The sequence below is a fragment of the Fonsecaea erecta genome (genome assembly GCF_001651985.1).
Source record: "Fonsecaea erecta strain CBS 125763 chromosome Unknown Scaff6, whole genome shotgun sequence".
Taxonomy (NCBI): Eukaryota; Fungi; Ascomycota; class Eurotiomycetes; order Chaetothyriales; family Herpotrichiellaceae; genus Fonsecaea; species Fonsecaea erecta.
The window spans coordinates 149,651-176,625 of NW_017387249.1; the positions used below are offsets into that span (position 1 = coordinate 149,651).

Genomic DNA, 26,975 nt, shown 5'->3' on the forward strand with positions numbered 1-26,975 from the left:
CAGAGACATTCGTTGCCGAAACACGTAAAGGGGCAGGTCAGCCTTGTGTCCTGCAAGATCTACTTGAGGATCGACTCGTGTCTCTGAATGAAGCTGGCAAGATCCAATCGCCGTGAGCCCATGTACATGACCTGCAACAGTGCTTTTGCTCCAAGGAAAAGAGGGTTCTTAGCTTGCGGGAAACAATCTCACAATTCTCATGTTCCTTGCTCTTTCCTCGCTTCCTTCCAATCCATGAATTCATAATGCATGACTTAACGTACGTACTAGAGCTATAAAAGGGAGCCGCTAGCCAAATACACAGCGTTTCTCCTGTCCTTGCAAGACGTCACGGACCTTCCCCGAGTCCATGTACATGGTACGGGTGAACAGGGAATAGGCTGCTCTGAGGCTTGAGGATGTCGAAGCCTCTGCCCAACCGTGTTCTTGCTCCTCCCTTCCACAAAATGGGCAATAAGAACACCGGGTAAACGGGTAGACAAGGGAGCTATTTCCTAGAAGATTGGAGTTGACGTACTTGCCGATATATTCAGTATGCTTTCCAGATAGTTCTGCCCGTCCGAGACCATCCCTGCGTGCGTCTCGTTACTCGTCACCACCCACAGGAATCTCTATCCACCACCGCACTGCTGGCTTGCAATGTCCCAGAGCGTGCTCGCTACTTTCTTCTTCCTGTATCTGTTATTCTGGCTTGTTTCTGTCCCTCTTCCTCAAAAAGTGTACCATGGCCTCACCCTGTGCAGTTTAGAGGTTGTACCACGCCAACCACGCCAGTCTCCGTGCAGTGGCTGCCTTTCAAGGCTGGTAAGCAAGATATCAGCTCGAATCGTGACTGCTCCCCTGACTTGGCTCACAGTTATGCACGACCACCTTAGAGCCACCGGTCGTCGTTGTTCACCCCCATCTGTCATTGATCACCCTGACAATGTGGCTCAAAGTCAGAATCTAGAACTGTGCACTGAGCCGTCATAATAAAACAAGCTGTGTACGAATTTGGGGCGATGGCTCCATCGTTAGCTCACGCGCAGTCTCAGTAAACATGTTCTTCGCAAAGACGTTGGCCAGATCCAACCAGGAGGAGACGCCCTGAGTGATGGGGGAGCTGGATAGACACATGAGAGGGAAATGTTGACATCTGCTCTGCATCATGCCATGTGTGTCGGGATGGGTTGACTTGATAGTATTGATACATAAATTCATAGAGTTGGAGAACGTAAGAAGTCATCGAGCATGAATTTTGATTGGTTCAGGAGGATGGAGTAATTATTGGTCACTACAATCCCCGACCATCTTCTTCCACCGCATGAATCGTTCACGATGCATCGTGCTAGATTATGATAACATCCTCCAGATGGCTGTTCGCACTCGGCCGCCCAGCAAGACCTTTGCTGAGTCCACAACTCACCTCCCGGTCGCTGGCGACTGTCACCAGCCGGACACCAACAGCAGTACGTGACGAAGGGATCCGACTGCGAGCATATCAGGAAGAATGCATTCAGTCGGTCTTGTCGTATCTGGGGAAGGGTCACAGACGCCTGGGAATCTCACTGGCCACTGGAAGTGGGAAGACGGTACGTTTCGTAGTGGGAAGAAGGACTGTATGTATCAGAGTTATGCTGACGTTGCTCCCGAGGTGATATTCACGCGATTGATCGATCGAATCGAGCCGCCGACCCCTATTGCTCGACAGACCCTCATCCTAGCTCACCGGCGGGAACTGGTTGAGCAGGCAGCACGGCACTGTGAAAGAGCGTACCCTGGAAAGAGCATAGACATTGAGATGGGAGACATTCATGCGACAGGTGCTGCAGACATTACGGTGGCATCTGTCCGGAGCATGGTCTCCGGCGAGCGACTGAGCAAATACAATCCCGAAATGTTCAAGTTGGTCCTAGTCGATGAAGCACATCACATCGTGGCTCCGGGATATTTACAAGTCCTCCAACATTTCGGGTTGGAAAAGCAAACAAGGACTGGTCCGGCTCTGGTTGGTGTTTCAGCCACTTTCTCTCGATTTGATGGCCTCAAGTTGGGGGCAGCAATCGATCACATTGTCTATCATAAGGATTACGTCGACATGATCGGCGAAAAGTGGCTCTCAGATGTCATGTTCACGACGGTGCGCTCCAAGGCCGATCTATCAAGAGTTCGAAGTGGCAAAGATGGAGATTTCCAGACAGGCCAACTCTCTGCAGCGGTGAACACAGACATTACCAACGAGATCACGGTTCGTGCATGGATGGAAGAAGCCAGAGAGCGTAAATCGACCTTGGTCTTCTGCGTCGATCTGAAGCACGTGGCGAGTCTGACTGCCACGTTTCGCAAACACGGCATCAATGCGCAATCTATCACCGGCAATACGAAGAAGGCCGTCCGTGGTGATCGACTCGACGCATTCAAGAACCGCGAATTCCCCGTGTTGTTGAATTGTGGTGTCTTTACTGAGGGAACCGACGTCCCCAACATAGACTGCGTACTACTTGCGCGACCGACCAAATCCCGCAATCTGCTCGTCCAGATGATCGGGCGCGGCATGCGATTGTACCCGGGCAAGAAGGACTGCCATGTTATCGATATGGTTGCCTCGCTTGAGACGGGCATCGTGACCGTACCGACTCTTTTTGGCCTCGATCCGTCTGAGATGGTCAGGTCAGCCAAAGTCGACGACTTGAGAGCGTTGAAGGACAGCCGAATAAAGGCAGAAGAAGATTCTACCGGTAATTCAGGACACCCTGTTGACTACGATGAGGTGACCGGCAACCACCATCTCGACTTTACGCACTATGACTCTGTGCACGACCTCATCGAAGATACCTCGGGCGAACGACACCTGCGCGCCATATCCCCCAATGCCTGGGTCCAAATCGACTCCTACAAGTATGTTCTTGCGGCGAAAGGCGGAATCCTCACCCTCGAACGCCGCCTTCCTCCTGAGTCTCCCCAGACATCAACCGACTCTGATTCTCAGGCTCTCGACGACGCCTCCTTTGTGGTCATATGGAAACACTCTCTTCCCCCGACCGAGACGTCCAAATCACCCTGGTCTCGCCCTCGCACTGTGGCGACCGCCGCCACTCTCAATGATGCGCTCCATGCTGCCGACACGTTCGCCGCTCAGAAATTCGAACGCATATTTATCACTACGTCGTCCGCCTGGCGCAAATCCCCCGCTTCACAGGGACAACTCGACTTCCTCAACCGGCTCCGTGAGGTTTCTGAGGAGGAGCTCTTGACGGAACAGGATCTGACCAAGGGCCAAGCCGGCGACATGATCACCAAGGTCAAATTTGGCGCGCGGGGCCGATTCGACAAGTTAATGAGACAGAAACGAGGCGTGGAGAAGGGTCTGGAGCGCCAACGACGAGTCAAGGAGATGAGGAGCCGCGAGGTTGTCAGGGTCGGGCCTGTCGAGGCTTGATCTATCTGGGTTTTGACGCTTTGTCCGAAAATGGAAAACATGGAGACGGAATCGAGGAAACAAATCCAGACCGCTTACGCCCACAGCCTTCCTTGCCTTGGAGCCTGTGTCGTGGACTTTCTCTTCTCAGCTTTATTTGGCGTGTCAGAAGCAATTGTTTGCCCGGGCACTTCCGGTCCTTCCTTCCTCCGGCCCACCCACATACAGATGGCGCCTTTTTAAATGCCTCATCCAAGTTTATGTACCACCAATGGACCAGCTGGCCAGCAATGCTGTCCCTCTACCCACAGTACTTGTAGCGTACCCGTCGCAAGAAGGCTTCTACATACTGTACAAGAAGTTGTTGTCGAGGCAGAGGTGGTGGAAAATTCGCATCATGTTCTTGTTCAATCAATACATGTTATTTGCATGACCCGGATCGCTCTAGAGTGATACTTGTAGATCATACATCAACCGGCCCAGACCAAATCAAAGTACGGGTAAAAAAAGTAGTGACTGCTTGCTTCCACGTGCCCCGTCCCTTCCTTTCACATCCCACATTCGCATTCGCAGGGTTTGCTGAAGGCGGCAATAAACAACACGTGTATCGACTGGATCGCCCAGCTCAGCCTTGTGGTGCAAAGAACGGTGTGAATGTGCAACCAATTGTGTCCATCCCTGTCATAACGGAGACCGTTCGCATCTCCTCAAGCTCGTGGTTACAAGTGGCTGATAATGGCGGCGGCATATTCGTGTGTCTTGGCCTTTCCGCCCAAATCACCCGTCAAGGTCTTACCCTCCTTCAACGTGGCGAAAATTGCATTCTCGATCTTGACTGCATGCTCGTTCAACCCCATGTGCCGGAGCATCATGATGCTGCTCAGTAACAGAGCGGTCGGGTTCGCAAGGGCTTTTCCTGCGATATCCGGAGCGGAACCATGCACAGCTTCAAAGATGGAGCATTCGTCGCCGATGTTGCCCGACGGAGTGAGACCCAACCCGCCGATCAAGCCAGCGCACATGTCGGACAGAATATCACCGTAGAGGTTGGGCATGACCAGAACCTTATCGGAATATGGGCCCGGGTCGGTCGTAATCTTCAAGCAAGCGTTGTCGAGGAGTTCGGCATCGAACTCAATATCAGGAAAATCTCTCGAGACGTCCCTTGCGGTGCTGAGGAAGAGGCCATCAGACATCTTCATGATGGTCGCTTTGTGCACCACGCGGACCTTCTTCTTGTTCACATCCCGAGCGTATTGGAATGCGTATCTCAAGACCCGCTCGGAGGCAGCACGAGTGATCAGCTTGATGGACTGCACGACACCGTCCACCACGACATGTTCAATACCTGAATATTCTCCTTCGGTGTTCTCTCGAATAAGCACCGTATCCACGTTGTCGTAGGGGGTCTTGTAGCCCTCTATACTGCGGCACGGCCGGACATTGGCAAACAGGTTGAAGGTTCGTCGGAGGGTAAGGTTGAGAGAGACGTGGCCCTTGCCCACGGGGGTAGCAAGGGGCCCCTTCAGCGCGACGTAGTTCTTTTTCACGGACTCGATGGCTTCATCGGGAATGACCGTCCGGCCATCCTTCAAGCGAGGCGTGACATCGACGGGCTCCCACACAATCGGCACCTTTGCAGCTTTGTAGATGTCCTTAACGGATTGCGAGATCTCGGGCCCAATGCCATCTCCTTCTATTAATGTCACGGTGTAGTTTCCGTCTGATCCTTTCGTGCCCTTGAATTTTGCGACCTTGTCCGCTTCCGCGGTCGAAGCATAGCGTCTAGGTTGAGTCTGGAAGACCGGAATCAGTCAATCATGCACGATGAAGCTTCTCGCAGCACCCGACAGTTACCTGGAAGTATGCCGGAGCCCAGGTGGGCTGGGTGCAAGCTTTTCGCAAGCACTGGCGAGCTGGAGCAGCGAATACTCGAGAAGCAATCATGTTGGGCAGATAGTCGGAGTAATTGCTGAGGGAAGGGAGCAGAACAGCTTCAGCAAAGGGGTCCTGTTCACCACATGGAGTGAGGACTGGAAGTTGAGAAATTGGCGCAGTCCCTTACTTTGCAAAGATAGTGCCAGAGCTCAAGTGGTGGAGCTTCCTTCTGAAATGTTTTATCGACCAGGAACGTACCAGTTACATCACAGTCCGCAGGGGGTGGGCGAGTGGGCAGCTCGAACCCAGTTATGTAAGCGCCCACGTGATGCCGAGAAATCTCCCGAATCTCCTGGCTTTGGGGGTCTTACAGCAACAACAATCAATACTCTGTGGCTCCAGGACATCGACGAACGGACCAGGTTCGACTTGTTCGCCATGGCCCAGGCACGAGACGTGCTCAATCACTACAATATAACCAACCCTTTCCCCACAGAATGGCCGAAGGAGCTAGACAGCGATGACGAGGACGCGGATGTCGCCGGCGTCAGGCGGTCCCGCTCCCGTTACTCAGCCTTGGAGAGGACCGCCAGTGAGAGGAAGAGTCTTCTTCCTGGATCCCAGAGGACGGTCGAGGGAAGAGCAAATCTGGTCCAGAAAGATGAACTAGATCCGTTGGGTGCTCCTTCAAGCGTCGTGACCACGTTGACGAACCTGGGCCACTTGGTGGAAAATGATGCCCGGACCAGAAACAAATTCATGCTCTCCTCGACCACGTTCTCTCCCGAGTTATTTCTGGCAACAACTCATTCCAATGATACCACAGAAGACCTAGTACAAGGCTCCAGGTATCTGGCCAAATCCATTGAGCAGCAGTCGGCTCCCCTCAAGGCATTGGTGGAGACCAACTTCGAGCGCTTCGTCCGAGCCAAAGCCACGATTGACAATGTCTATACGGAAATGCGGAACCAGGGAATTGATTCACACGCTCACACTCCTCCGTCTCCCCGTCACTCTCGTCGCGTCAGTGGCATCCACTTTCGGAACGTGAGCGGTGGCAGTGCCACTGGAATGGCATCCTCTCAACGTCCGAGCAAAAATGCACTACGCAAAGAGACGGACTATGGCGTGCAAGGGATGAAAGTCTCGCTTGCAGAGGTTAGTCAAAAGGCCGAGGACGTCTGGGGACCAGCATTGGGAGGAAAGGAGCGGGAAGCGAAACTAAAAGTCGTTTTGAATGCGTTGGAGAAAGACAAGGCCATCTTTGAGCTGGGATCGAATCTGAGCGAAGCTATAAACCAGAGGGATTATGATCGGATTGTAGAGTTATACCATTCTGCTCGTCGGTATGCCGCCGACGCCCAAGCCCTGGGCGAGGAGGTGAAGCAAACTGGTCGCGGTCTCTCCGATGATGAGGTCTATCGGGTCGTCATCGTCGGGAAAATGTGGTCTAACGTGGATGAACAAATCAAGGCCCTGAAACGGGACATTTGGCGCAGACTTTCCAGCAATCCGGCCGCTTTACCGTTCCCGGGGATCTCCCAGTCAGAGGAGCACATGGAGCTCATCACGGTTCTATTACAGCTGGGTGTGGAAGAGAGCCCCATCTGGGTGTATCTTCTGAGCAGGTACGACTTCTTGAAGAACAAGATTGCTGCGGTTGTGGAGAGATCCAAGATTGAAATAGAGATCTTACGCCGCCGTCTGGCAGCCGGAGACCGTCGATCCTCTGAGACTGTTGCAATCTTCTTACGGCAAGCCTCCAAAGAGCGGCCTGAAGTTCTTGACACCGAGGATGTCATCGATTTCTGGAACTGCATCCTGACCTATTTCACGAAGCTGCTATCCTTGTCGAGCGGACTACTGGGGGAGGTTGTCGACTTTTGGGAAACAGCCCAGTCGTTTATCGATGGCAACAAACAGAAGAACTTACCAACTGGCTTTGATGGTGAGAGCGCCAAACACCTCCAGATGTCAGAATCGGAGGCCAGCGGGTTGCGGAGCGGTATTACCGAACTGGTCAGCCAGCTTAGGGATGCTGTATTTTCTCTTTTTGCCGATCCGCCCGCTGAAGACATCTCGTCGCTGTTCTCGCCAGCACCAGGATCCGCTGGTACACCTACTACCCCTCACATGGGGTCTGCGTTTTCGCCTACCGATGGGCGAATAGGTAAACTCGATCCCAACGACTTCCCTGCAGCAGCAGCCAAGAAAGGCGAGCCATGGGAGGATTATGCGTTCTGGCCACCTCACTCTAACGCGCTGAGCGCTGTACACTATCTTCAGAAAATTCTCGCTCTCGTGGGAGTCGGTGCCAGTGAAATGGTGGCTCTGGGCCCCGTAAGCAACAACAACGCAATGTATGAAAAAATCAAGACCATGATCGCTGGAGCCCGGGAACGGTGTATGAGAGCTGTCTGCGAAGCCTGGAGCAAAGATGCCGAAAGCTGCAAGTCAATGGAGGACTGGGTGCGGTCGCCCGAAAAACGCGATCAAACTCGCATGCCGACGTATATTGAAGCCTTTGAGAGGAAAGTGTTGCAGGGGATGCAACAAGTGTTATATCTGCCCGATACGACCACCAAGCCAAGAGGTCGCGACATTATCACGCCCCCGTCCTCAAAGCTATTGCAAATGGTCCGTACTCAGTTCGTCAGCAGTATTTACAAAGCAATCAGTGGCATGCTGGAAAACACGGAGGCTTCGAACCAAGGAGATGAGGATGACTGGGTCTTGGTGACGAGCCTCAGCTCAATTGCCGTCGGTGCAGGCCCAAGTGAAACACTGATACACGATGCCGTGAACGCTTCAAGCCGTAATGTGCGTATGCTGTTGACCATGTCGAACCTCAAAGCCTTGCGGAACGAGTATATCCCCGCGCTCATTCAACTGTTTGAATCTTCATTCTCGGTGAAGCTGGCGGAAGAGTCCAAGACCATCAAAGACGTCTTCGGTCAAATTGACGCGAAATTGTTCCACGCATACACCCGACCCATGGTTACGAATTTGACTCAAATCGTCAAAGACGGCATCAACTCTCCAAGTTGGATACCTACCACTCCGAAACCGGATCAAGTCAGACCTTACGTCTATGCCGCGTTAATGAGGCTTGTGATGGTCCATACGGAAGTGTCCACGACGGTCCCCACCGCGACAGGCTCGAACAGCCCTCTGCTGGGCGAGATCTTGTCCTATATGCTCGAAAACATCTCGCAAGCCCTGCTTGACGGGTTCAAAGAGCGCAAGCCGAACACCTACAGCCTTCCCGCACTGATGCAAGCGACCCTGGACACCGAGTTCATTGCACAGACCATGGCGCATTACGCGACACCCAAGGCCGGGGAGATCCAAGGCCAGATATACACCGAGTTGGACAAGCGGACGACGAACGAGGCCAGGACGAGGTTGCAGCAGGAACTGGGCGACATGCGGATTGTGTTGAAGAAACTCAGGGAAGGCAGTCGCAATAGCTTCGGCTGTTTCAAAAAACAGAGGAGCAATGATAAAGACAAAGGACGACAACAGCAGGTAACAGCGGCAGCTTAGAGAGTACTGTTGAGACCAGCCTAGGGAATGAGGACTGGAGTAGGTACGGGCGTTGGTAACATTGCATGGGTTGGAACTTGTTTAGTGCGCCTGGAGCGCCATCAAAATTGATATGTGGTCGGGGAGCGTCCCCTATTTTCCCCCTCTCCCAATTGTTCAAGACGCGACGTGGAGTCGCTGTGGACATTCTTGCCATATCTCTTGCCGCCTGCCCACGTAGAAGACCAGGCTCATCTTCGCCGTTTCCTCCCTCTCCCCCCTCTACCTCGTCCACCCCGTCCTCGCTTCACGGGCCCGCTCCTCTTCTGCTCGGCTTCCTCTTCCTCGTGATCCCCGCTCTCGGCCTCCTCGTCGTCCTCCCCGGGCGCACTCTCCTCGTGCTCCTCGTCGCCATCCTCGTCTGCCGCGTCCTCCATCACGCGGTCTTCGTCCGGTTCCACCACACTCGGCGCCTTGCTCGTCCGTCTGCTCGCGGCCCGCTCGCTTCTCTCCGTCTCCAGTTGGTTCTGCAGCCGTGATAGCCTGCCGCCACCACCCGCGCGGGCTCCACGTCCTCTGCCTCTTCCTGAACCCCGACCTGAGACGCTCACCGGCGAGCTGCGCGGCTCGTCTGTTTCGGCGACGGTGCTCTCCCGTCTGGTGGCGGCGGACATGACGTCCGGGCTGGACGGCTGCGTCAGGGGACTGCTCTCCTCGCTGGACTGAGTATTCCGTCGTCTCTCCCACATCAACGTCTCGAACTCATCCCCGACCAACTCGAAGTCCCGCCAGTACTCGGCGGCGGCGCGGGAGCTGCTGACACTTCGTGACTCGTCGCCGCCAGCGGCACCACCATCGTTCTCGACGCTGGCGGCGCCCACGCCCGACCCGTCGAAGATAATCGAGTCTTCCCGCTCGTCCAGTTTTTCCAGGTCGTACAGGCTCGCCAGCTTACGCCAGATCCCCGCCGTGGATGTGTGAATGTCCTCCGGGTGGATGGCCCCGCTGGACAAGAGGTGGTCGCGGATGGCGATCATCCGGAAATGCTTGTGCATCCCCACTGGTTTCCAGCGCACGATGGCTTGTAGCAGCGCCGACTCCTGCGCCGGCGTCCACATGTGAATGTCGTCTGGGGGAGAAAGTGTGTTCGCGGTGGGAAGGCTGGATGATGATGTCTCCATTGCGGGCGAGCAACTGTGGTGGTGGTGATGGTCGTCGTCGTCGTCGTCGTGAACGAGCTCGCTTCAACGTTATTTGCGAAATTGCATGGGAATCGTATGCTGTAATTTTTTTTCTTCAGGACGAAGGAGAAAGGAGGGGACGGTATGATCGTCCGTCTCCCTTCTCTTACTCAAAGTTGTGCCTGTGACCTACCGCTCCAGAGGTGGTCGACCAGCGTGTGCCGAAACAAACAGACAGGGATTGCGACCTTTGTTCTTGTAATTTTCCGAGGCAAACCTTCTCTTGAAGCTCAGTGTGTAAGTCGTAATCGAGCTCTCTTAGTATCCTCTCTCTTTTTCCCTCTATGTTGTCTTGTGAGGCTCAAAGTCGCGTTTGGTTGTTGAGAGTTTTGACAACGCCGGATTTTGATTCGTTAAAAGGCGATGCGGCTTAGTTTCCTTTTTGAGGCGGGGTCTGGCCGAAAGGGGAAAGGCTCCATCCCATGCCCGCCCGCCTATTTCCGACTCTATAAACTACACAAATTATGACCCCCCTTTTTCGACTGAGCTTTACAACTTCGGCATCAGGTAGTCGTCTGCGGTGGCTGTATATGACCGTATATAAACAAGCGGATCAACCTGGTGGTCCAATCTGATATCCAAATCGACTCTGGCGATGTTGATGTGGATAGCATAAGATGGGAAAATGCACATCAATTCATTCATTAATCTCCTATCCTAGAGATATAGCGTAGTCTGCTTGAATTCAAGGAGATAACCCTTCCATGTGCCACTTGTCGACGGGAGGAAACCAGCCAGAAGAGAATTTCACTCTCTCTCCATCGACCTCACAACAAGAGTTCCCCATATTGAATTGAGGTCAACGAGTATTTCCCAACATAACGCCCAAGCAAGTCACTCCCATTTCAACCCTCACCGCGGTCCTCGCTCCCCAGAGGTTGCTCTCGTTTAGCTTCCGAGATGACGCTCTAAGAACTGTGGGAGCATTCACCCAATCCCCTAAACTCTTCCCTTTCGTGTCTATCGTGATCAGTGACCCGCACGAGTCTCAATTCCGTCAGAAGAAGTCGTGCCAATATTGGATAAATGGCGGATCAACACCATAGTAAGGGTCGTCTCTGGCTGTGTTGAGTCGAGAGGCGTCCCTGACGCGTAGTCCTTGGTTTTGGAGAGGTCGAGCTCGGACTCTAAACGCCCTCAAATCATGCACATGAGGCTTTGACTGAATTCCGATTATTGATGGATCGCCTGGCTATCACAACGACGAGTCCGAAGGCATGCCTGTCACCACGCTAAATCGCCAGCTCATTCGGTCCGATGGCATGCCCGTGGACGTTGTGCGGATGGAATGTTGGGAAGGGCTGGCGAGGCTATAACGTGCGGCTGACCGAAACCGCGCAAATGAACGCGACGATGACCCCAAAGATCTGGCAAGCGTGGGACCTTGTGAAGAGTCTCTAGAAAGAGAGCTCTCAAGCTCCTGGTGAGGAGGATCGAGGCTTAGTGCGAAGAGGCCTGTATCCATCACCGATGGGTTAATTGTCTGCTCATCTCGCCTGACAAGGGATTCCAAGGGGGGTTTTCTGTTCAGACTTGCGCCTGCCATTGTTGCAGCGCAAATATCGAATGTCCAAGAGTCAAAGTCATCAAGAAATCGTGTTTTATCCCTTTCTGAACCGGCTCGCAGATACTCATCGATAAACTGTTTGTAATTTCTGCTGCCTGGGTTTGCGTTCAAATCTTTTTTAAGACGTAATAATTCAAGCTTAAGCGAGTCGACGGATCCAGTGTAAGAGCCCGGACTAGCTTCGACGACGTGGAATTGATGCCTCGCGCGTGAAAGAAGAACGAAGGTCAACGTCAGAACAGCTTGTCCCAAGAGTCGGTCGTCGGAATCTGGGTTGCCTCGTGACGGTTGTAAGAGACGAAGCATGTGAGATGTCTCTAAGCTCCACCTGGCAGAATATTTCAAGGTCAGAGTGCTTATGATATGTACCTGTACCAGATCAATCCATCTATTGTCTCCGTGGTCCTGAAACCAAGCACTTGAAAGGAAATATTTGAATTCTGGTTGCGGCAGTAAGTCTTCTATAATGGATAGAGCATGGAGCATTGTTCTTCTGACGGCTGCAGAAACGTAGAAATACTCAAGGGCGGTTGATGGGGAGTTCATGATTGTTTGAAAATCCGTGGGAGGCATGCCATGCCATATCCAAGATAGTGAAGATCCAGCCGTCCAATAGGCCGTCTCGGCAAGCGTATCGGTCTCTTCTCTATACACTCTGCTTTCAAGAACGCTCCGCACGTAGCGTACAAAGTCACAATCATCATGCCGCTGGATCTTTTCCATCCAACCTTGTAGTCGCTTGACCAGGAGTTGTGATGCTGTCTTCTGGTCTAGAGTCCAGGCAGAGCGGACACAGCTCATGGCGGAGAAGAGAAAGTAACGACTGGTCCAGACATACATTCCCATGACGTCGTTCAGGGCCGAAGTACTAATGAAGAAGATCTCGAAGGCTTTCGCATAGCTTCTCATGGTGAAAAGTAAGCTGGCCATGTGATTGAGCCTGTCGAGAAAAGAGCAGCCTTCTGGCGTGGAGAGAGATATCACTCTAAGCCGTTGTTGAAGATCCAGATTCGTGCCGGTCACTTCGTATGAAGGCATTTCAAGTGAAGGGAAATTAATTCCTTCATATTTCAAGCCAGATGCCTGAATTTTGCCTGCGGATGTGATGCCGGGTGAAAGCGTAGTGGAGGGAGGGTAGGCCGGCATTGAGCGCCCAACCTCACCAGCCATTGGCGCGTCCACAACGGTATCTGGAACTGGTTCGCCCAAGGGATTTCCTGAACATCCACAAAGAAATCGAGGTACTTCCGTATCCTCAGGAATATCAATTGAGTCCATCCCGAGTTCCAGAGATTCCATTTGTTTTAGAGTGGAGGCCTCGAAATCAGTGAGAGCGCTGTCAACGGGCACTTGGTTGTCGGTCAACAGAACGTCTGTGTCCGGACTCGGAGCTTGCGTCCGGGCATGTTCTTGGTCCGTGGGTTGAGGAAGAACCGTAGCGTCCGGACGAAGCTGCACGTTGTCTTTGTTGAGACCCCATTTCTTCATCTGGGTGTTGAGCTGACTCCTCGTCACATGGATGTGGCGGAGCTCAAGTTGTCGTAGAATGTCCGCGATGGATACTGCTTTGCCAAGGAGATCCAAGATCATTGGCTTCAGCTCTTCCCATTGTTCCTTGGGAAGGCTTGGATTCTTTGCTGGAATATTTGGGTCCCGTTGAATGAAACGAAAATCCGATGAATCAACCATGGCTATGCTCACACCTTTCTAAGGGCTATATTGACGATGCACCAAGTAGAAACCTCTGCAGAGCTCGAGCGAAAGCCAGTGTCCTTGAGGAGACTCCTGATTTATGAAGATGAAGAGATATGGCATCAGGCTGAATGACTACCCCGTGGCTTATTGAGAATCACCAAAAGCGGCCTAGCTTGTGTACAAAGGTGGAGACCAGGACTGAGACAGCCAATGGCCGTTAGTGATGCCAGTCTCTTATCCTGGCCACTTTTCCTGCAACGTCTCTAGATGTGCGATCTTGCTGTGCTCGATAGGATACGGGCTCGGCAGGCACGAGGAAGCCATGCTGGTGATTGGAGAAACAAGGGTTTCCAAATATGGTCATTGTCAATTCATGTGCTGTCGAGTCACGCGGCAGCAGTACAGTCTCCGTACGGCAAATCTGGTTTTCCCTTCCGCACGCACGATGAACCTCGGCCACCGGCTTTCACCTTAACCCCAGTGTCAAGGTCAGCTCTCCCATTCCACTTCCTCCTCCTTTACTCTTGTATGATATAATGGCCGGATGGTGCGAGTATCATATTAGCCCCACATACGGCACGAAGTGCGTTGTTTTGACTTTGACGCTACTAAGCTCGCGAAGAGCTGGTGAATGCAGCCTCGTTCCGCACCCGTTGTTAATCTCTGACTGCACTAAACCTCTCTGGCTAGACACCTGTCTATCAAAGATGCCTCTGTTTTTGATCTCCGCGATGTTCCAATTCATTGGTCAGGAGCGCCGGCAAGCTTGCCGACGCCCTTGAAACCCCACAACTGACTGTGACAGATCCGGCAATTGCGCGCGTGCCCTCTGGCGATGCTACTGATTTTCTCATCACCCTCTTGCACGAGTATAGATTGAGTCAACCTCCGTCTTTGCTGGTCGACTCTAGATGATTTGAATCAGAGAGTCAATGTCTGGAAATCTTGCTTTTATTTCGGTTGGACCAGGGCTGACTTCATTTGCGCTCGTTTTGGCCCTATTCCGCTTTTCATGAACAGTCAAATTATCGTCACTCCTCTGTTCGATTACCGGCGGAGTATAGAACATTCAAGCCTACATTGAATTGACATATTTCATCCGTGGTCGGATCAGCCCCCATGCTGTCACCGCCGGACACCGCTGTTGTAGAAGGGCCTGACGAGCATCCAGCTCAAGTCGCCCAGAACGTTAACGACACGAAATGCCATAACCACGAGACAAGGGCCACCGAGGAGAAATCCACGTTAGGCTCATGTACAGAGAATGTGTCTCCAAGGTCGCCGGCTGGGGCGACAAACATCTCGCCTGCGGACCTACAATCCAGCCAGGAATCCCAGAAGCAGCCCACAGTCACTTCTCGGTTGGCAAAGAGAGGTCTTTTCGCCTCATTGACGCTGATTGCTGAGGTTGATGACCCATATCTCTATCCCAAAGGCAGGAAATGGTTCATCACGTTCGTGGTGGCTTTTGCCGCTGCGGCCACCTCGCTCGGGAGTGCCATCATTTACCGTAAGCGATTTGATCTGACCAGTGTATCTCACAGTCAACGGGCTGACCTCCTCATTAGCGGCTCTGGCGGACACAGGTCGTGACCTCCATGCCAGTCCCACCGTCACCAACCTCTCCGTCGCCCTCTACATGCTCAGCATATCATTCTGTCCTCTCTGGTGGTCAGCACTGAGCGAAACCGCCGGCCGTCGCACGACCTACCTCGTTTCCCTATCTCTTTTTGTTCTCTTCGCCATTCTCTCGGCGACAGCCAAGTCAATAGGTGTCTTCGTGGCTATGCGCATGCTTTCTGGGGGTGCCGGCGCATCAGTCCAAGCCGTCGGAGCCGGTACGTTGGCCGATATCTGGGAGCCCTTTGAAAGAGGTAAAGCCATGGGTCGTTTCTATATGGGGCCTTTGTGTGGACCGCTATTCGCTCCCATCATTGGCGGGTAAGTCTCACGGGATTGCAAGATCCCACATATCCTTGAGGGCCATACGTGCTGATAAGCTCGACAAGCTTTCTGGCCGCTCGTTGGGGCTGGAGAAGCACCCAGTGGTTCCTCGTCATCTATGGAGGAATTTGCCTCGTATTTCTTCTCTTCGCCCTACCTGAGACTGTCAGGAGGCACGAGGACTCGAACGAGGGCGGTCCTCAAGAAGCAGATACGATGTCCCTCGCCTCCACGACTCGCGTTCGTACGAAGCGATTTCTCCACCTAACCATGCGGGTACTTCTAGATCCATTGAAGATGGTCCTGCTTCTGCGTCATCTTCCCATTCTCTTTACAGCGTACTGGGCGTCGCTTGCATTCGGCACTCTATACATTGTCAACATCTCTGTCCAGAACGTCTTCGCGCAATCTCCCTACAACTTCTCCGTGTCTAAGGTTGGCCTTACGTACATACCTGCCGGCTTTGGGTTTTTGATCTCAGCCCTGTTCAGCGGCAGATGGGCTGACCATGTCATGGCAAGAGAAGCAAAGCGGAAGAACAGATATGATGAGAATGGCAAGTTGATACTGCGACCTGAAGATCGTATGATGGAAAATGCTTGGGTAGCTGCCATCGCCTTTCCCATCTCCATGCTTTGGTATGGCTGGAGCGCCGGTAAAGGGGTGTTCTGGGTCGTGCCGGTACGGAACAGTCTTCTCCCATGCTCTCTTTCGCCCTGTTTCTGCTTTGAATAAGTTGTGATCCTCTTGAAGTGTCTCTAACCCAGAACTCCTATAGCTACTGGCCACTCTGGTCTTCGGATTGTCCGCAATGCTCATCTTCGGGCTAGCCGTTACAATGCTGACAGAGTTTGTCCCTCGCAAACCCAGCAGCGGCGTCGCAGTGGCCAACTTCCTCCGCAATATATTTTCCTGTATTGGCACTATCCTGGGAGAGCCGCTTATTCGCGCTGAAGGGACTGGGTGGATGTTCACGGGATTGGGGATCCTCGTCAGTACGGGTGCTCTTGTTATCTGGTGGATGAGAGCGAGGGGTGCTGCCTGGAGGGAAACCAACGGGGGGAAGATTGGCTGACCAGAAGTCGTCTGTGGAAACATCCTCAAGTCGAAAGGCATTGACCGGATCCTAAACTTAAAGAAACCCTTAAGGACGGCAGGTTCATCACCAACAGGATTGTCCTTCGTGCCCGTCTCCAACTGAGACTGCCACCAACGCGAAGAGTTGTCGGTGTCTTTTGAAATTCCGAGGAGGTTGCCAGCGGGACAAGATGAATCAATGTCCTGCTCTACTGAACCCGGACGGATTTCACCACACCAATGAATTCTCGAGTTTCGGGATAGCCTAGACGAAAGGCTATCCCTGTCGAAGCAACTTGAATCGAGGCGAAGCTCGCCGTCAGCGGCTAAGTTGAGCGTCTGCCGGGATCTCAGTCTTGTCATCGACGCCAAAAGTCCTCTGAAAACAGTCGCACTAACCTTCAGGTCCAGCGGGAGACTTTCCTGCGACCTGCCGAGTAACCAAAGGTCTAAAAGGTGGTCACTTCCACTTTGATCTCGATGTAATCAGACCTGTGGCGCTCTCTACAGAGCATGATAGAAGTAGACACAACTCCGAAGCTATTCTGGACTTCTTGCGTCGTCATCTTTCATACTTTATACTTCACACCACTGAGGGGACGTGGTCGATTTCTTGCTGCTTTAATTTTCATCCAACATGATTGGAATGTGTGGGGAGTGTTAAAGCGGCAAAGTTCTGGAACGCGTTCACTTCATCCGCTACGCGTTGGCTAGAGCCGCAGTTTGTCGTCCACTAGAGCGAGACCAGAATATCTCACAATGCCCTCAAGCATGTCACCATGTCCCCTTCAGAACCACTGGACCCATTTTCCCCGGAACACATCAATCGCCCCAGCCTTGCCCCTCTACCGCCCGAAAAGATCTGGGATGGGTTTCAGTTCCATCGACATCTGGAAAGCCAACTCTTGCGGCTAGAAGAGTCCGCACTAGGACCTCTACCTGATCTCAAAACAGACATCTTCCAGTTGAAGTTGGAAGATGTGTCCCTACAGGACCTGTCGCAGCCCTCGTCGACGGCCACGTCCGATTCTGAGAGCGATCACTTCGAGAGTCTTGACGGCGACAGTGTGCAAGAAGTATGGGATAATGTTTGGACCTTGCCAGAGATTCGGGAGAGGAAGAGGAAGGGAAGACTGCTGAATTGGGACAAGTTTCTTGATGAAGCTCATCAGGAACCGGCATCGGCATATCTCAGCGAGACGGATCCGGGCGTATTCAACTCCATCCTCGAACCAAACAATCGGAGTTTCCAAAAATATGTCAAACCAGACATTCTATTGAACGCCTTTTTCGAATTGTGCATGGGGCAAGACTCTATCTTGTTCAGTTGGGAGGAGAAGGACGCTACATTCGTTCCTCAGTGGCAAGCGCTTTCGGCTCGTGGATACAGTTCGACACTGGTGCGGAATTGCTTCGACGTCTTTTCGACAATTGGAAGAGACACTAGGCACCTCAAAAGCTCTTTTCATGTGTTGGATCACAACCCTTCGCATCTATCATCCGCTAGAGTAACTTTCCTGTCCGCCTCCAGGTCCGTGCTGAATTCTGTTCACAAGTACCTCGTTGAACTGAGACCAAATATTGCGTCGCTGCTCCAGCTGAAAGGCATAGTGGGAAAGGTCGAGATGGTCATTGCAATGCTGAAACAATGTGTCGACGCCGTACAACCCGATCAAAGGGAAGACTCGGTCATCCTCAACGTGATGCAAATAGTCGCTGGGCCGACTCTCGATCATCCTGGTCTATCTGGACTGTTACAAATGCTGCTCTCACGGACATGCCGGCCAATGCTAGCTCTTCTGAGCGAACAAATAGGACTTAGCTCAACGCAACGAGGAAATCCCAAAAGCGCTCTCACAGGAGGTTTGCCCCTCGAAGAAGCAACATGGGAATTACTGGTTGAATCGAAGCTCTCCCGTACGATATCAGAGGCAAAGAAGTGCCTCCAGATATTGAGCAGTCACTCCCCGGACAGTTCCATCTTTTCCGCCACTGTACTCGAATCTTCGCCATTGAAGGAACTCGAGGCTGGGTTCCATCTATCGGTTATTTCAGAACTTCAGGCGCGAGCTGTTGCCTATGAGGATGCAATGAGGTCGTTGATCGTGTCTGCGGACTCCTCTACGTCTACAAGCTCCCTTGACACCCCTGCCTCTGAAAGCTTTGATCTGGAAGACACACCTAGCATGTCAGCGGACACGGCGTGTGCCTTTCGATTACAAATGGATATTTTCAATGATAGCGTACACCATCTGGACGAGAGAAAGTACGACGAACTCCAAGATCAAGTCATCATGTATCTTGAAGGACACGAGTTCGAAGATTCACCACTTCAGCTGGATCTGCTGGCCTCACTCAATCTATCCGTCACTCCTCTCGTCTCTGCCCAGCACAGGTTGCTCTCCTACTCCGTGTTGCGGCTGCTCTTCGAGCAACACAATCTGCTCGGTCATCTCAATCTGCAGAAGGATCTCCACTTGCTTGGGAACGCCTTCTTCTCCTCTCGTCTCAGAACAGCTCTGTTTGACCCCGATCAGAGCAGTGGTGAGGGCAACAGGAGGACGAGCGCCGCTACTGGCCTCCGTTTGCACGTTCGAGACACGTGGCCTCCTGCAGGCTCAGAGTTGAGATTAGTGCTCATGAGCATCCTGTCAGACAGCCTCAGCCCAGCAGCCCGTGCACTAGACGACTCGATGTCCTTTGCAATCCGGGATTTGCCTCTCGAGGAGCTCGAAAAGTGTCGAGACGTTGATTCCATATACGCGCTTGACTTCCTTCGACTTCAATATGCAGCGCCCAATGAAATACTGGGGGCGGTCATACCACCAGAAATACTGCATAAATACGATCGGACTTTTCAGCACCTTTTGCGTACATTGCGAATGCAAGCGGTCACACAAAGCATGTTGAGAAACGCCTTCAGTCGCCAGTCACAGAAGACGTCTAACAGCGATCTCTCGGATCACAAATTGATTGTCACGATGCATCATTTCATCTCGAGTATTGCAGATTACTACCACAACACTGCGATTGAACTGAACTGGAGAAAGTTACAGACAGTGCTCCACACGGCCAAGACACACCTCGACAGTCGAGACTATAGTCAAACATTACTTGTCGTCAGGAGTCTGGACCACCTCCGTGTATTGCACGAGAGGACATTAAACAAGATCCTCGGTGCCCTCCTATTGAAACAAAACCAAGCGGGGTTGAGGCAAGTACTGGAAGATGTATACAGCGTGATACTTCGATTCGCCGCTGAACGGCGCAAGAGCGCCGATCAGGACGCCGGATCAGAAGATGCTCGAAGTCATACTGGAAGTTCTACCACCAACGAGACCACGACGAAACGACTGCATAAGGAGTTCAGAAGCAAAGTTGTACTCTTCATTGATGTTTTACGCGTTCAAGCACAATCGATCGAAAAAGTTCCGGGAAGGAAACAACATGCTCATGAACGGGATGCTGCTGACCATGATGATGATGATGACGACGACGACCCGGGCGTCAATATGTTCGAGTATCTGCTGTTGAAATTGGACATGTTCGGTTACTGGACGCTGTAGAAGATGGGGTATGGCACATGGGATATAGAGACGTGGCATGTTGGATGTTGGATCAGGAATTTAATGATTCATGAAGGTGAGCGGACAAAAGTGATTGACAGTGGCAACAAGAGTCTTCTTGTCTGGCTTCTCATTTTCCTGTTAATGATGAGCATAAGACACCCACCCGATGTCGAGATCACCATACATCTGGCCTTATTTGAGCGAAGATGTTGTTGTTGAGTCTCACCAAATTTCGCCGCAGAAATGGCGCCACAAACATATTGCTTGCTTACTCGCTTCGTCGTTACCTACCATATGCAAGTGGATCTCTTCTAGTTCATTTCTCTCAGACGCTCCGTCCCATGCCAGCCCATCTCTTCTTCATAAGATCGATCCAAATATCAAAATCTCACAAGATCCGGCCTAACAGCGCCGAGGACGCCTTGACGCCCAACCACGCGGCGCAAACCAGCACACCCGTCGCGACGAGCAGGGTATTCAAGTTCCTGCGCTCAATGCCGACCTCGCCGGCCTGGTGCTTCTTCTCCTCGTCCTCGCCCTTCGCGGTCCCGATGACGCCCAGCTCCGGAATGTACTTGAACTCGAAGACGGTCGGCTCGCCGCCCAGGCCGTACTTGCCCTCGACGATCATGGCCCAGAACACGGCGCGCAGGGCCCGGATCTTCCGCCGGTCCAGGGCCGGGATGGACCGGTAGGTGTAGCACAGGCACGCGAAGAAGATGCACTGCCCGGCCATCAGGGCCCAGTACCACGGGCCCGGGCGGCCCAGGCCCAGAGCGTCAGCGAGGTCGTTGCCGTTGAGCCACCGCGCGTTGACCTCGAGAAAGCTGCGGCTCGCGAACGTGGGCGGCTGGTTCTCTAGGCAGCGGATGATGTTGTTCGCCAGCACCTGGCTCGTGTTGGACGGGTTGATCTCGTGCAGCAGCAGACTCTCCATCATGCACTTGGCCCGCTCGGGCGTGTCGAAGTACTCCGTCGGCGTGCCCACGTAGTGCGCGATCAGCCGCCACAGCGCGATGTAGTCCTCGATCTCCTGCCGGCGGAGGAAGATGCCCTGGCGCGGCAGCGAGAGATAGATGATGGTGGCGGAAAAGGTGCCGATGGTGGCGATGCAATCGAGGTCGTTGATGGGGATCCCGTACTGCTCGACGCTATAGTAGCTCGGCCGGGTCTTGGAGAGTTGCATGATCCGTCGCCGCACCGCTGCGTGCAGGAGGCGCACACGCACGGAGCTGGCGAAGCCCGCGCCGCCGGGCTGGATGCTCTCGAGAGACCGCGTGCACTCGAGGATGTGCTGCGTCGTCTCGAACAGTCGGTGGCGCGCGACTTTCACCGAGAAACCCCCCGTGCGGGCAAGCACTTCGACCACGCGGTTGGCGCCCATGCCCCCGAGGAGCGACTGGTACGCGAGCCCCGTGAGTGTGGCCGCGCCATAGCGGTAGAAGACGTCCTGTCCACGACAAATTTGCGCCCAATCTACCCAACTGGGAACCGTGGTGACCTCGTCCCAGAGCTCTTGAAGCTTAGGGTGTGAGGAATGGTGGTCCCGGAGAAGCAAGTAGAGATCACGTTTCTTTTTTGAAGTCGGTGCCATAGGCCGATTCGTATCAATTGAGCCATTCGCGGGCACAGTGGACTGCTGTGTTGGGTTTGCCACCAACTTCGAACGAACATCGTCGTCGGCCATAGGTTGCTCTGGTTCTTCGTCCGTGAGGCTGCTGCTCATCTGGTTCAAAATCTCGTAGCACTCTTCTCCGAGAACATCATACGTATGTTTTAACGGATGAGCTCGTTCGGGAGAAAGATGGTCAGGAGTTAATTGGAAGGTATATCCCCAGGCTGTTCGCGTGTTCTCGTCCCGCCGCCGAAATGGATTCGGCCAGGACATCTTGCTAACAGGTGAGTTGATTAAGGCCTTTAGCAGGTGGCATAAAGCAGGGAGAAGACAGATGAGAGGCTTGAGAGCACGATATGAGTATGTTGTCTGTTCTTCGACGCGGTCTAGAATTGTATGTATGAATCTTAATGATCCGATGATCATTCGCGAGTCAAGATCCCGCTTAATCTTCGGCATCTTTAGTCATGCAGTTTGATGGATTTTGGGAAATTTATTGGAATTCTGGCCTAGGCTTTCATCGTTGCAGGGGGGAAAACGTCCTTGAACTTGATCTCAAACCACCCATCCCCGTCAACTTCAGAGCCTGAGGACGAAGACCTGAGATACAGTAGCTATTAGGTTGCGATGATGTCTCTCAATATGCACACTAGCACCAGGGTTCTGGAAACCGTCAAGATCGTCTCAAGACAGACTCCTCGAGGCGCATTATCTCGCCGTGCACATTCCACAGCAGTGTCCTCTCCACCAGCGAAATCACATGAACCATTCACACTACTGTTGAAGCCTGCCACACGATCGACGCCCATGGCTCTGACGAATTCTGCGTGCCGAAATTGCAACCTCCACAAGAGGCGGAGATATTCCTCCCAAGCCCACGCGGCCGCGCCAGATGCCGGTAGACTCTGGGACACACATACACCAACGAAAGGGGAGGGCGTACGACAATACAATGAGACAAGACCCGTTGGAGGATACGATCGTAGAAGTGACAGGGCGGGACAATACGAGGACGAAGGGATGGTCGTAATCTCGTCCAAGGCTCATTTTCGAGACAGGTCCGGTCGACCGTGGTCAAAATCTTCCGACGAGGAGAATCCAGGTACAAATGCGGGTGTAGGTGCTGCCTCAAAAACCAGAAGGAAACCGCGTCTAGAGCTGCGAGACTTGACCATCAGGCCGCGGAAGAATCTGGAGCCATGGCAGGCCCAAAAGGTTACACTTTCCAAGAAATTCGGCGATGAAGGATGGAATCCGCGAAAAAAACTCTCACCCGATGCCATGGAAGGGATCCGTACTCTGCACGAAGAAGATCCAGACCGGTGGTCCACCCCGCTTCTCGCAGAACATTTCAAGGTGTCTCCCGAGGCAATTCGGAGAATATTGAAGAGCAAATGGCGGCCAAAGGACGAGGAGGAGCTGCAGAAGAGGAGGGAAAGATGGGCGAAGCGACACGATCGGATATGGGACCATCAGGCAGAACTTGGCTTGAGGCCAAAGAGGATGAAGGACAGGGAAGTGGAAGACCCCGAAGCCTTCGATGAGGAGCTGAGGGCAAAGGAGATGCTGGAGATTGCACGGAAAGCTTGATTTCAGCATTCTGGATTCAACTTGATTCTATCTGATGCTAGAAGCTAAGGATATTGGCTGTATTTGGATATGTGCCTGAAGAGGTCTATGGACATGATGCAGTTCTGGCCGTCCTGGGCTCCTGTGGCTAATGATGATACCGAAGGGCAGGGAGAAAGCGAAAAGGGAAGAGTGACGCGAAGCTCTCCGTCTGTCGTCTGTGTCGATGTACCCCTAGCAGATTTTACTTTCAACATCACGGTGTCCGATGCTCAAGTGGTAACAAACAGGACAATCCTTGAACTTCTGTGTTATACCCCGTGTGTGATTCATGCTCGGTTTCAATCCTTTGCTGATCCAGTCGCAGTCCGACGTGGGTTGATACTGATAGCTATTCGTTCCGTTCTGTAAGGCACGGTCAGCAGAGGCCTACGATACCAAGCATTTATACCAGACTGACCGAGATTCCCTTCTGCTCCTCGGCTTCAATTTCCCAGAAAACTCTTCCATCCAGGACCCTATCAGCCTTCGAGCAGGTATTATTTCACATCCGCCACATAACGACGAGGACGGTGGCCATCCAGGCAACACTGAGGATGTGAGGTACAGCTAGCCACTAACTAGCAGCAGTCCATTTGATGCCCGTGTACTTTTGCATTGGCTTCCACAGGCCGATTTTGTTGTCATACACCATGCTGTCACGACGCTCAGGCATAGTCGGTGGGCCGATGGCATAAATGATAGGTGTGAGGTACAGAGGTATAGTCTCAACGAGAGAAAGCCCCGGGAAGCCGACTGAAGCGATGAAACGAAGCCAAAAGACTTTATCAGCGATGAAGTCGCCGTCAACAGTCGATGCGTTGATCTCAGCCAGGACCCTAAAGAGGACCACGCTAGACATGACAAAGAAGAGGACAAGATGCCACAAAATACCTTCACGGCGATGTAGGGTCCAAAGTCTCTGAAGAAGAGGTGGACGGTTGATAGGATCTCGCTCTTTGACCGAGGCACCACCGACACCGCTCACCTTAAACCTCAACCGAAGGCCACCTAGGCTCTTTGGAAGCAAGCTCTGGAGAACATCGCGAGAGAAGTGGTGGCCCATCCAGACTCCAGTTGCAGTACGGCGACGGACGTTTAGGTAGTACTTGCCAAAGAGAGACTCGATATCTGCAAGGAGTCCCAACATGCGAACGATGCCGAGGAGCATCACAGTCCAATACAGAGTATTCTGAGATGGTGTGGCAATGACAGACCCGCGACGATAAAGGCAGAAAAAGGCGATGACAGAGTTAGCAAGCTTGGGCAGCGTCATCAAATAAGGCCGACAGCTATGGTGGAGCATTGCAAGGCGTTGAAGCCGTGACGCTTCCTTAAGGCGGGAATCAGACAAGGTGAAGTTCATACTGAGAGCATCACGAATATGCCCAGTCCACTGTCATTGTGTCAACCATCGAGTTTGCCAGGGTTATCAAGTCCATGCTTACCCAGCGTCGGCGCTGCTTCAGATGGGTCAGGATACAATCTGGCTGTAATCCCCACTGCAATACCTCATGGATCAAGATAATCTTCCAGCCTTTCCCGTGAAGAAACCAGCTCGTGATGAGATCTTCTGTGATGGAGAACTCTGGGAAGCCACCAATTTCAGTCCAAGCGATCTTGCGCATGACAAATCCACTACCTGGGCACCAGGCGACGTTAACCGAGTCTCGAAGGCCATCATCGGCAGCAGTGCCAGTCATGTTGGATTGATACAACGGGTCATCATTCGGGATGTTATAGTGGTGCTATCACTGTTAGTACGGAAGCAAAATGAAGGTACAATTTCGTACTTGAGCGGCAGTGACCATTCCGATCTTTACATCTCGAAGGGCGTGTGGGACAAGGGCTCGCAAGAATTGAGGCTCCGGCATCATGTCGGCATCGAATACAGCCAGGAACTCATTCTGCCCGCCGGGAAGGTCGACGACAAACTCGCGTATGGTCTGGTTGAGATTGCCAGCTTTGTTTCCGTGGTTATCCTTAGGTTTCTTGCGAGCGTAGTAGTAGAGGTTAGGATGTATATCCTGTAGTTTCTCGACTTGGAGGCGAAGGCTTTCCATGTTCCCATCATCGGCGACCACAACTCTGAATTTGTCCTCGGGCCAGTCGAGTTTGCAGACAGCTTTGACGGTATCTAAGACGACATCGTCTGGTTCACCGCAGCAAACGACAAAGACATCGATCCCTGGAACGTTAGGACCAAGAATGCGAAGAGTCGGTCGTGGTTTGGAATCTCGCGCCAGGCCGACCACGATCCGCCAGGATCCGTCCAGAATTGTTGACACTTTGAAAGTGTCAGTCAATCGAAATTAATCGGAAGAGAAGAGGGAGAGAGCGAGTATACTTACCGCTGTCATAGAACTGCCCAAGGGCGAAGAGGTAAGGAACCTTGGGAAACCCTTGACCTTCCCACCATGTCTGCATTATGTTGAGGAAGAGTACACCTAGGTATGCGGAGATGCTGATGATATTTATCCCTGTAAGAGCCAGAGAGAAGAGGGAGGTTGGATGTGGTTCTTTCTTCTCGACCTCCACAATGCGGTATGCTGGCACTGGGACGTCGACATTGCCTGGGTTTGCATCAGCATTGTTGGCATGTATAGTGACGGTTCGGTGGCGGACGCCCGAGTCTTCGGTGATGGAAACAAGTTGGTCCACAGTCATTGTGAAGACTTTTCAAAGTTTAGCAGAGTATCTCAAATTGAATTGTGGTAAAGAAGGTTTGTAAAAGGGGCAAGATGGACGATGTGGTGTGCAAGAAGAACGAATGTGAAGTGTCTACGGCACGGTCCACCGCAGTCAGCGGCGCAGCTGCCTCCGGAGACAGCTGTTAGCGGATGGACGATACAGGGAGGAGAAGACACGCAGTGCTTGCAATGGTGGGGATCTGATGAAAGACGGATGAAGAATGATCAAACAAGGGAGAGTGATGATGAAGGAGATAAGGGAGGGAAGAGACGGAAGAGAAGAGAGGAGAGAAGAGAAAGAGTCTTCACTGCCAGTGCCAGATCTGCCAGTCCCAAGTTGGAAGGGGTGCCGGACTGCCTGCGCTCTGTTCTCTGTTCTCTGTTCTCTGTGTCGTGCCTTCTCTTCCCCTCGTACCACTGGACAGGTTGATTGTGAGCTGGTTTAGAAGACCTGGGGCCTGGTGTTAGCCTTCTACTTTGTCGGTAAGTCCACTGATGAGGTTGTCTGGTACAACAGCCCTGACTTACCAATAACAGGGAGAGCAGAGCCTCTTCTCACCTGGGGCTCTGTCATTGGGTTTCTCCTACGAATTTCTGCCCAGCCCTTCGTCCAAGCGACAAGTAATCTTATACTACCAGACTGCATCATCCTTGCTGCCGGTGGCTTCCAATCGCTGGGCAAGGTCGAGCACCTTCAACACCCGTTCTTTAGCTGCGAATGTGTTGAAAGGATATGTTCCGTTGGAGGTGAGTTATCGTGCGTGCTCGAACATCATGTTGATTATCAGCAGACACTTCATTCCTGACCTAAGAACGTCGCCGTCGTGGTCGTGGGTTGTGACAAGGCCGGTGCATTCGGCGAATATAACAAGCGATGAAACAACGTCTACAGACCGAGGTGAAGACATGTTCCCTTTTGGACGGGGATTGGAAGCTTTGATTATACCACGGAAGAAGACGGATCAGTAATGATGTCGAGTCTGTCCTACCGTATGTAACCTGTTGATACTCACTCGACTGGTGGCTCGAGGGGTATTGATAGCAAGCAGTGGTCGAGGACATGATGGTATACACCAGCATCTCGGCAGCCATTCCGACTGTGGACCAGTCGTTGTGGGCACAGCAGGGCATGAGTCACGCTCTGATTCACCGTCGTCGACTGGCACGAG

The 26,975-nt window shown here is 52.6% G+C and overlaps 10 protein-coding genes across 10 annotated transcripts; 5 read left to right on the plus strand and 5 right to left on the minus strand.

The window, feature by feature from the left end:
* Positions 1–1,334: 1,334 nt before the first annotated feature.
* On the plus strand, positions 1,335–3,418 carry AYL99_07090 (hypothetical protein; the record flags this gene model as incomplete). Its single annotated transcript, XM_018838599.1, has 2 exons — positions 1,335–1,571; positions 1,634–3,418. 2 exons carry the CDS (start codon positions 1,335–1,337, stop codon positions 3,416–3,418), a joined length of 2,022 nt encoding a protein of 673 aa, XP_018691367.1.
* A 698-nt stretch (positions 3,419–4,116) lies between these two features.
* AYL99_07091 (isocitrate dehydrogenase [NAD] subunit 2, mitochondrial) lies at positions 4,117–5,344 on the minus strand (the record flags this gene model as incomplete). The annotated part of the gene is made up of 2 exons (XM_018838600.1): positions 4,117–5,193; positions 5,255–5,344. 2 exons carry the CDS (start codon positions 5,342–5,344, stop codon positions 4,117–4,119), a joined length of 1,167 nt encoding a protein of 388 aa, XP_018691368.1.
* Positions 5,345–5,713: 369 nt separating this feature from the next.
* Positions 5,714–8,821, plus strand: AYL99_07092 (hypothetical protein; the record flags this gene model as incomplete). Its single annotated transcript, XM_018838601.1, has 1 exon — positions 5,714–8,821. One exon carries the CDS (start codon positions 5,714–5,716, stop codon positions 8,819–8,821), a length of 3,108 nt encoding a protein of 1,035 aa, XP_018691369.1.
* Positions 8,822–9,051: 230 nt separating this feature from the next.
* On the minus strand, positions 9,052–9,981 carry AYL99_07093 (hypothetical protein; the record flags this gene model as incomplete). The annotated part of the gene is made up of 1 exon (XM_018838602.1): positions 9,052–9,981. One exon carries the CDS (start codon positions 9,979–9,981, stop codon positions 9,052–9,054), a length of 930 nt encoding a protein of 309 aa, XP_018691370.1.
* A 1,255-nt stretch (positions 9,982–11,236) lies between these two features.
* On the minus strand, positions 11,237–13,297 carry AYL99_07094 (hypothetical protein; the record flags this gene model as incomplete). Its single annotated transcript, XM_018838603.1, has 1 exon — positions 11,237–13,297. One exon carries the CDS (start codon positions 13,295–13,297, stop codon positions 11,237–11,239), a length of 2,061 nt encoding a protein of 686 aa, XP_018691371.1.
* Positions 13,298–14,422: 1,125 nt separating this feature from the next.
* AYL99_07095 (hypothetical protein) lies at positions 14,423–16,448 on the plus strand (the record flags this gene model as incomplete). Its single annotated transcript, XM_018838604.1, has 5 exons — positions 14,423–14,813; positions 14,872–15,244; positions 15,313–15,928; positions 16,026–16,242; positions 16,327–16,448. 5 exons carry the CDS (start codon positions 14,423–14,425, stop codon positions 16,446–16,448), a joined length of 1,719 nt encoding a protein of 572 aa, XP_018691372.1.
* Positions 16,449–17,103: 655 nt separating this feature from the next.
* AYL99_07096 (hypothetical protein) lies at positions 17,104–19,890 on the plus strand (the record flags this gene model as incomplete). Its single annotated transcript, XM_018838605.1, has 1 exon — positions 17,104–19,890. One exon carries the CDS (start codon positions 17,104–17,106, stop codon positions 19,888–19,890), a length of 2,787 nt encoding a protein of 928 aa, XP_018691373.1.
* Positions 19,891–20,281: 391 nt separating this feature from the next.
* On the minus strand, positions 20,282–21,781 carry AYL99_07097 (hypothetical protein; the record flags this gene model as incomplete). Its single annotated transcript, XM_018838606.1, has 1 exon — positions 20,282–21,781. The coding sequence occupies one exon, from the start codon at positions 21,779–21,781 to the stop codon at positions 20,282–20,284; it is 1,500 nt and encodes a 499-aa protein (XP_018691374.1).
* A 534-nt stretch (positions 21,782–22,315) lies between these two features.
* On the plus strand, positions 22,316–23,098 carry AYL99_07098 (hypothetical protein; the record flags this gene model as incomplete). Its single annotated transcript, XM_018838607.1, has 1 exon — positions 22,316–23,098. The coding sequence occupies one exon, from the start codon at positions 22,316–22,318 to the stop codon at positions 23,096–23,098; it is 783 nt and encodes a 260-aa protein (XP_018691375.1).
* Positions 23,099–23,693: 595 nt separating this feature from the next.
* Positions 23,694–25,783, minus strand: AYL99_07099 (hypothetical protein; the record flags this gene model as incomplete). The annotated part of the gene is made up of 4 exons (XM_018838608.1): positions 23,694–24,512; positions 24,565–24,864; positions 24,910–25,403; positions 25,468–25,783. The coding sequence occupies 4 exons, from the start codon at positions 25,781–25,783 to the stop codon at positions 23,694–23,696; spliced, it is 1,929 nt and encodes a 642-aa protein (XP_018691376.1).
* Positions 25,784–26,975: the final 1,192 nt, after the last annotated feature.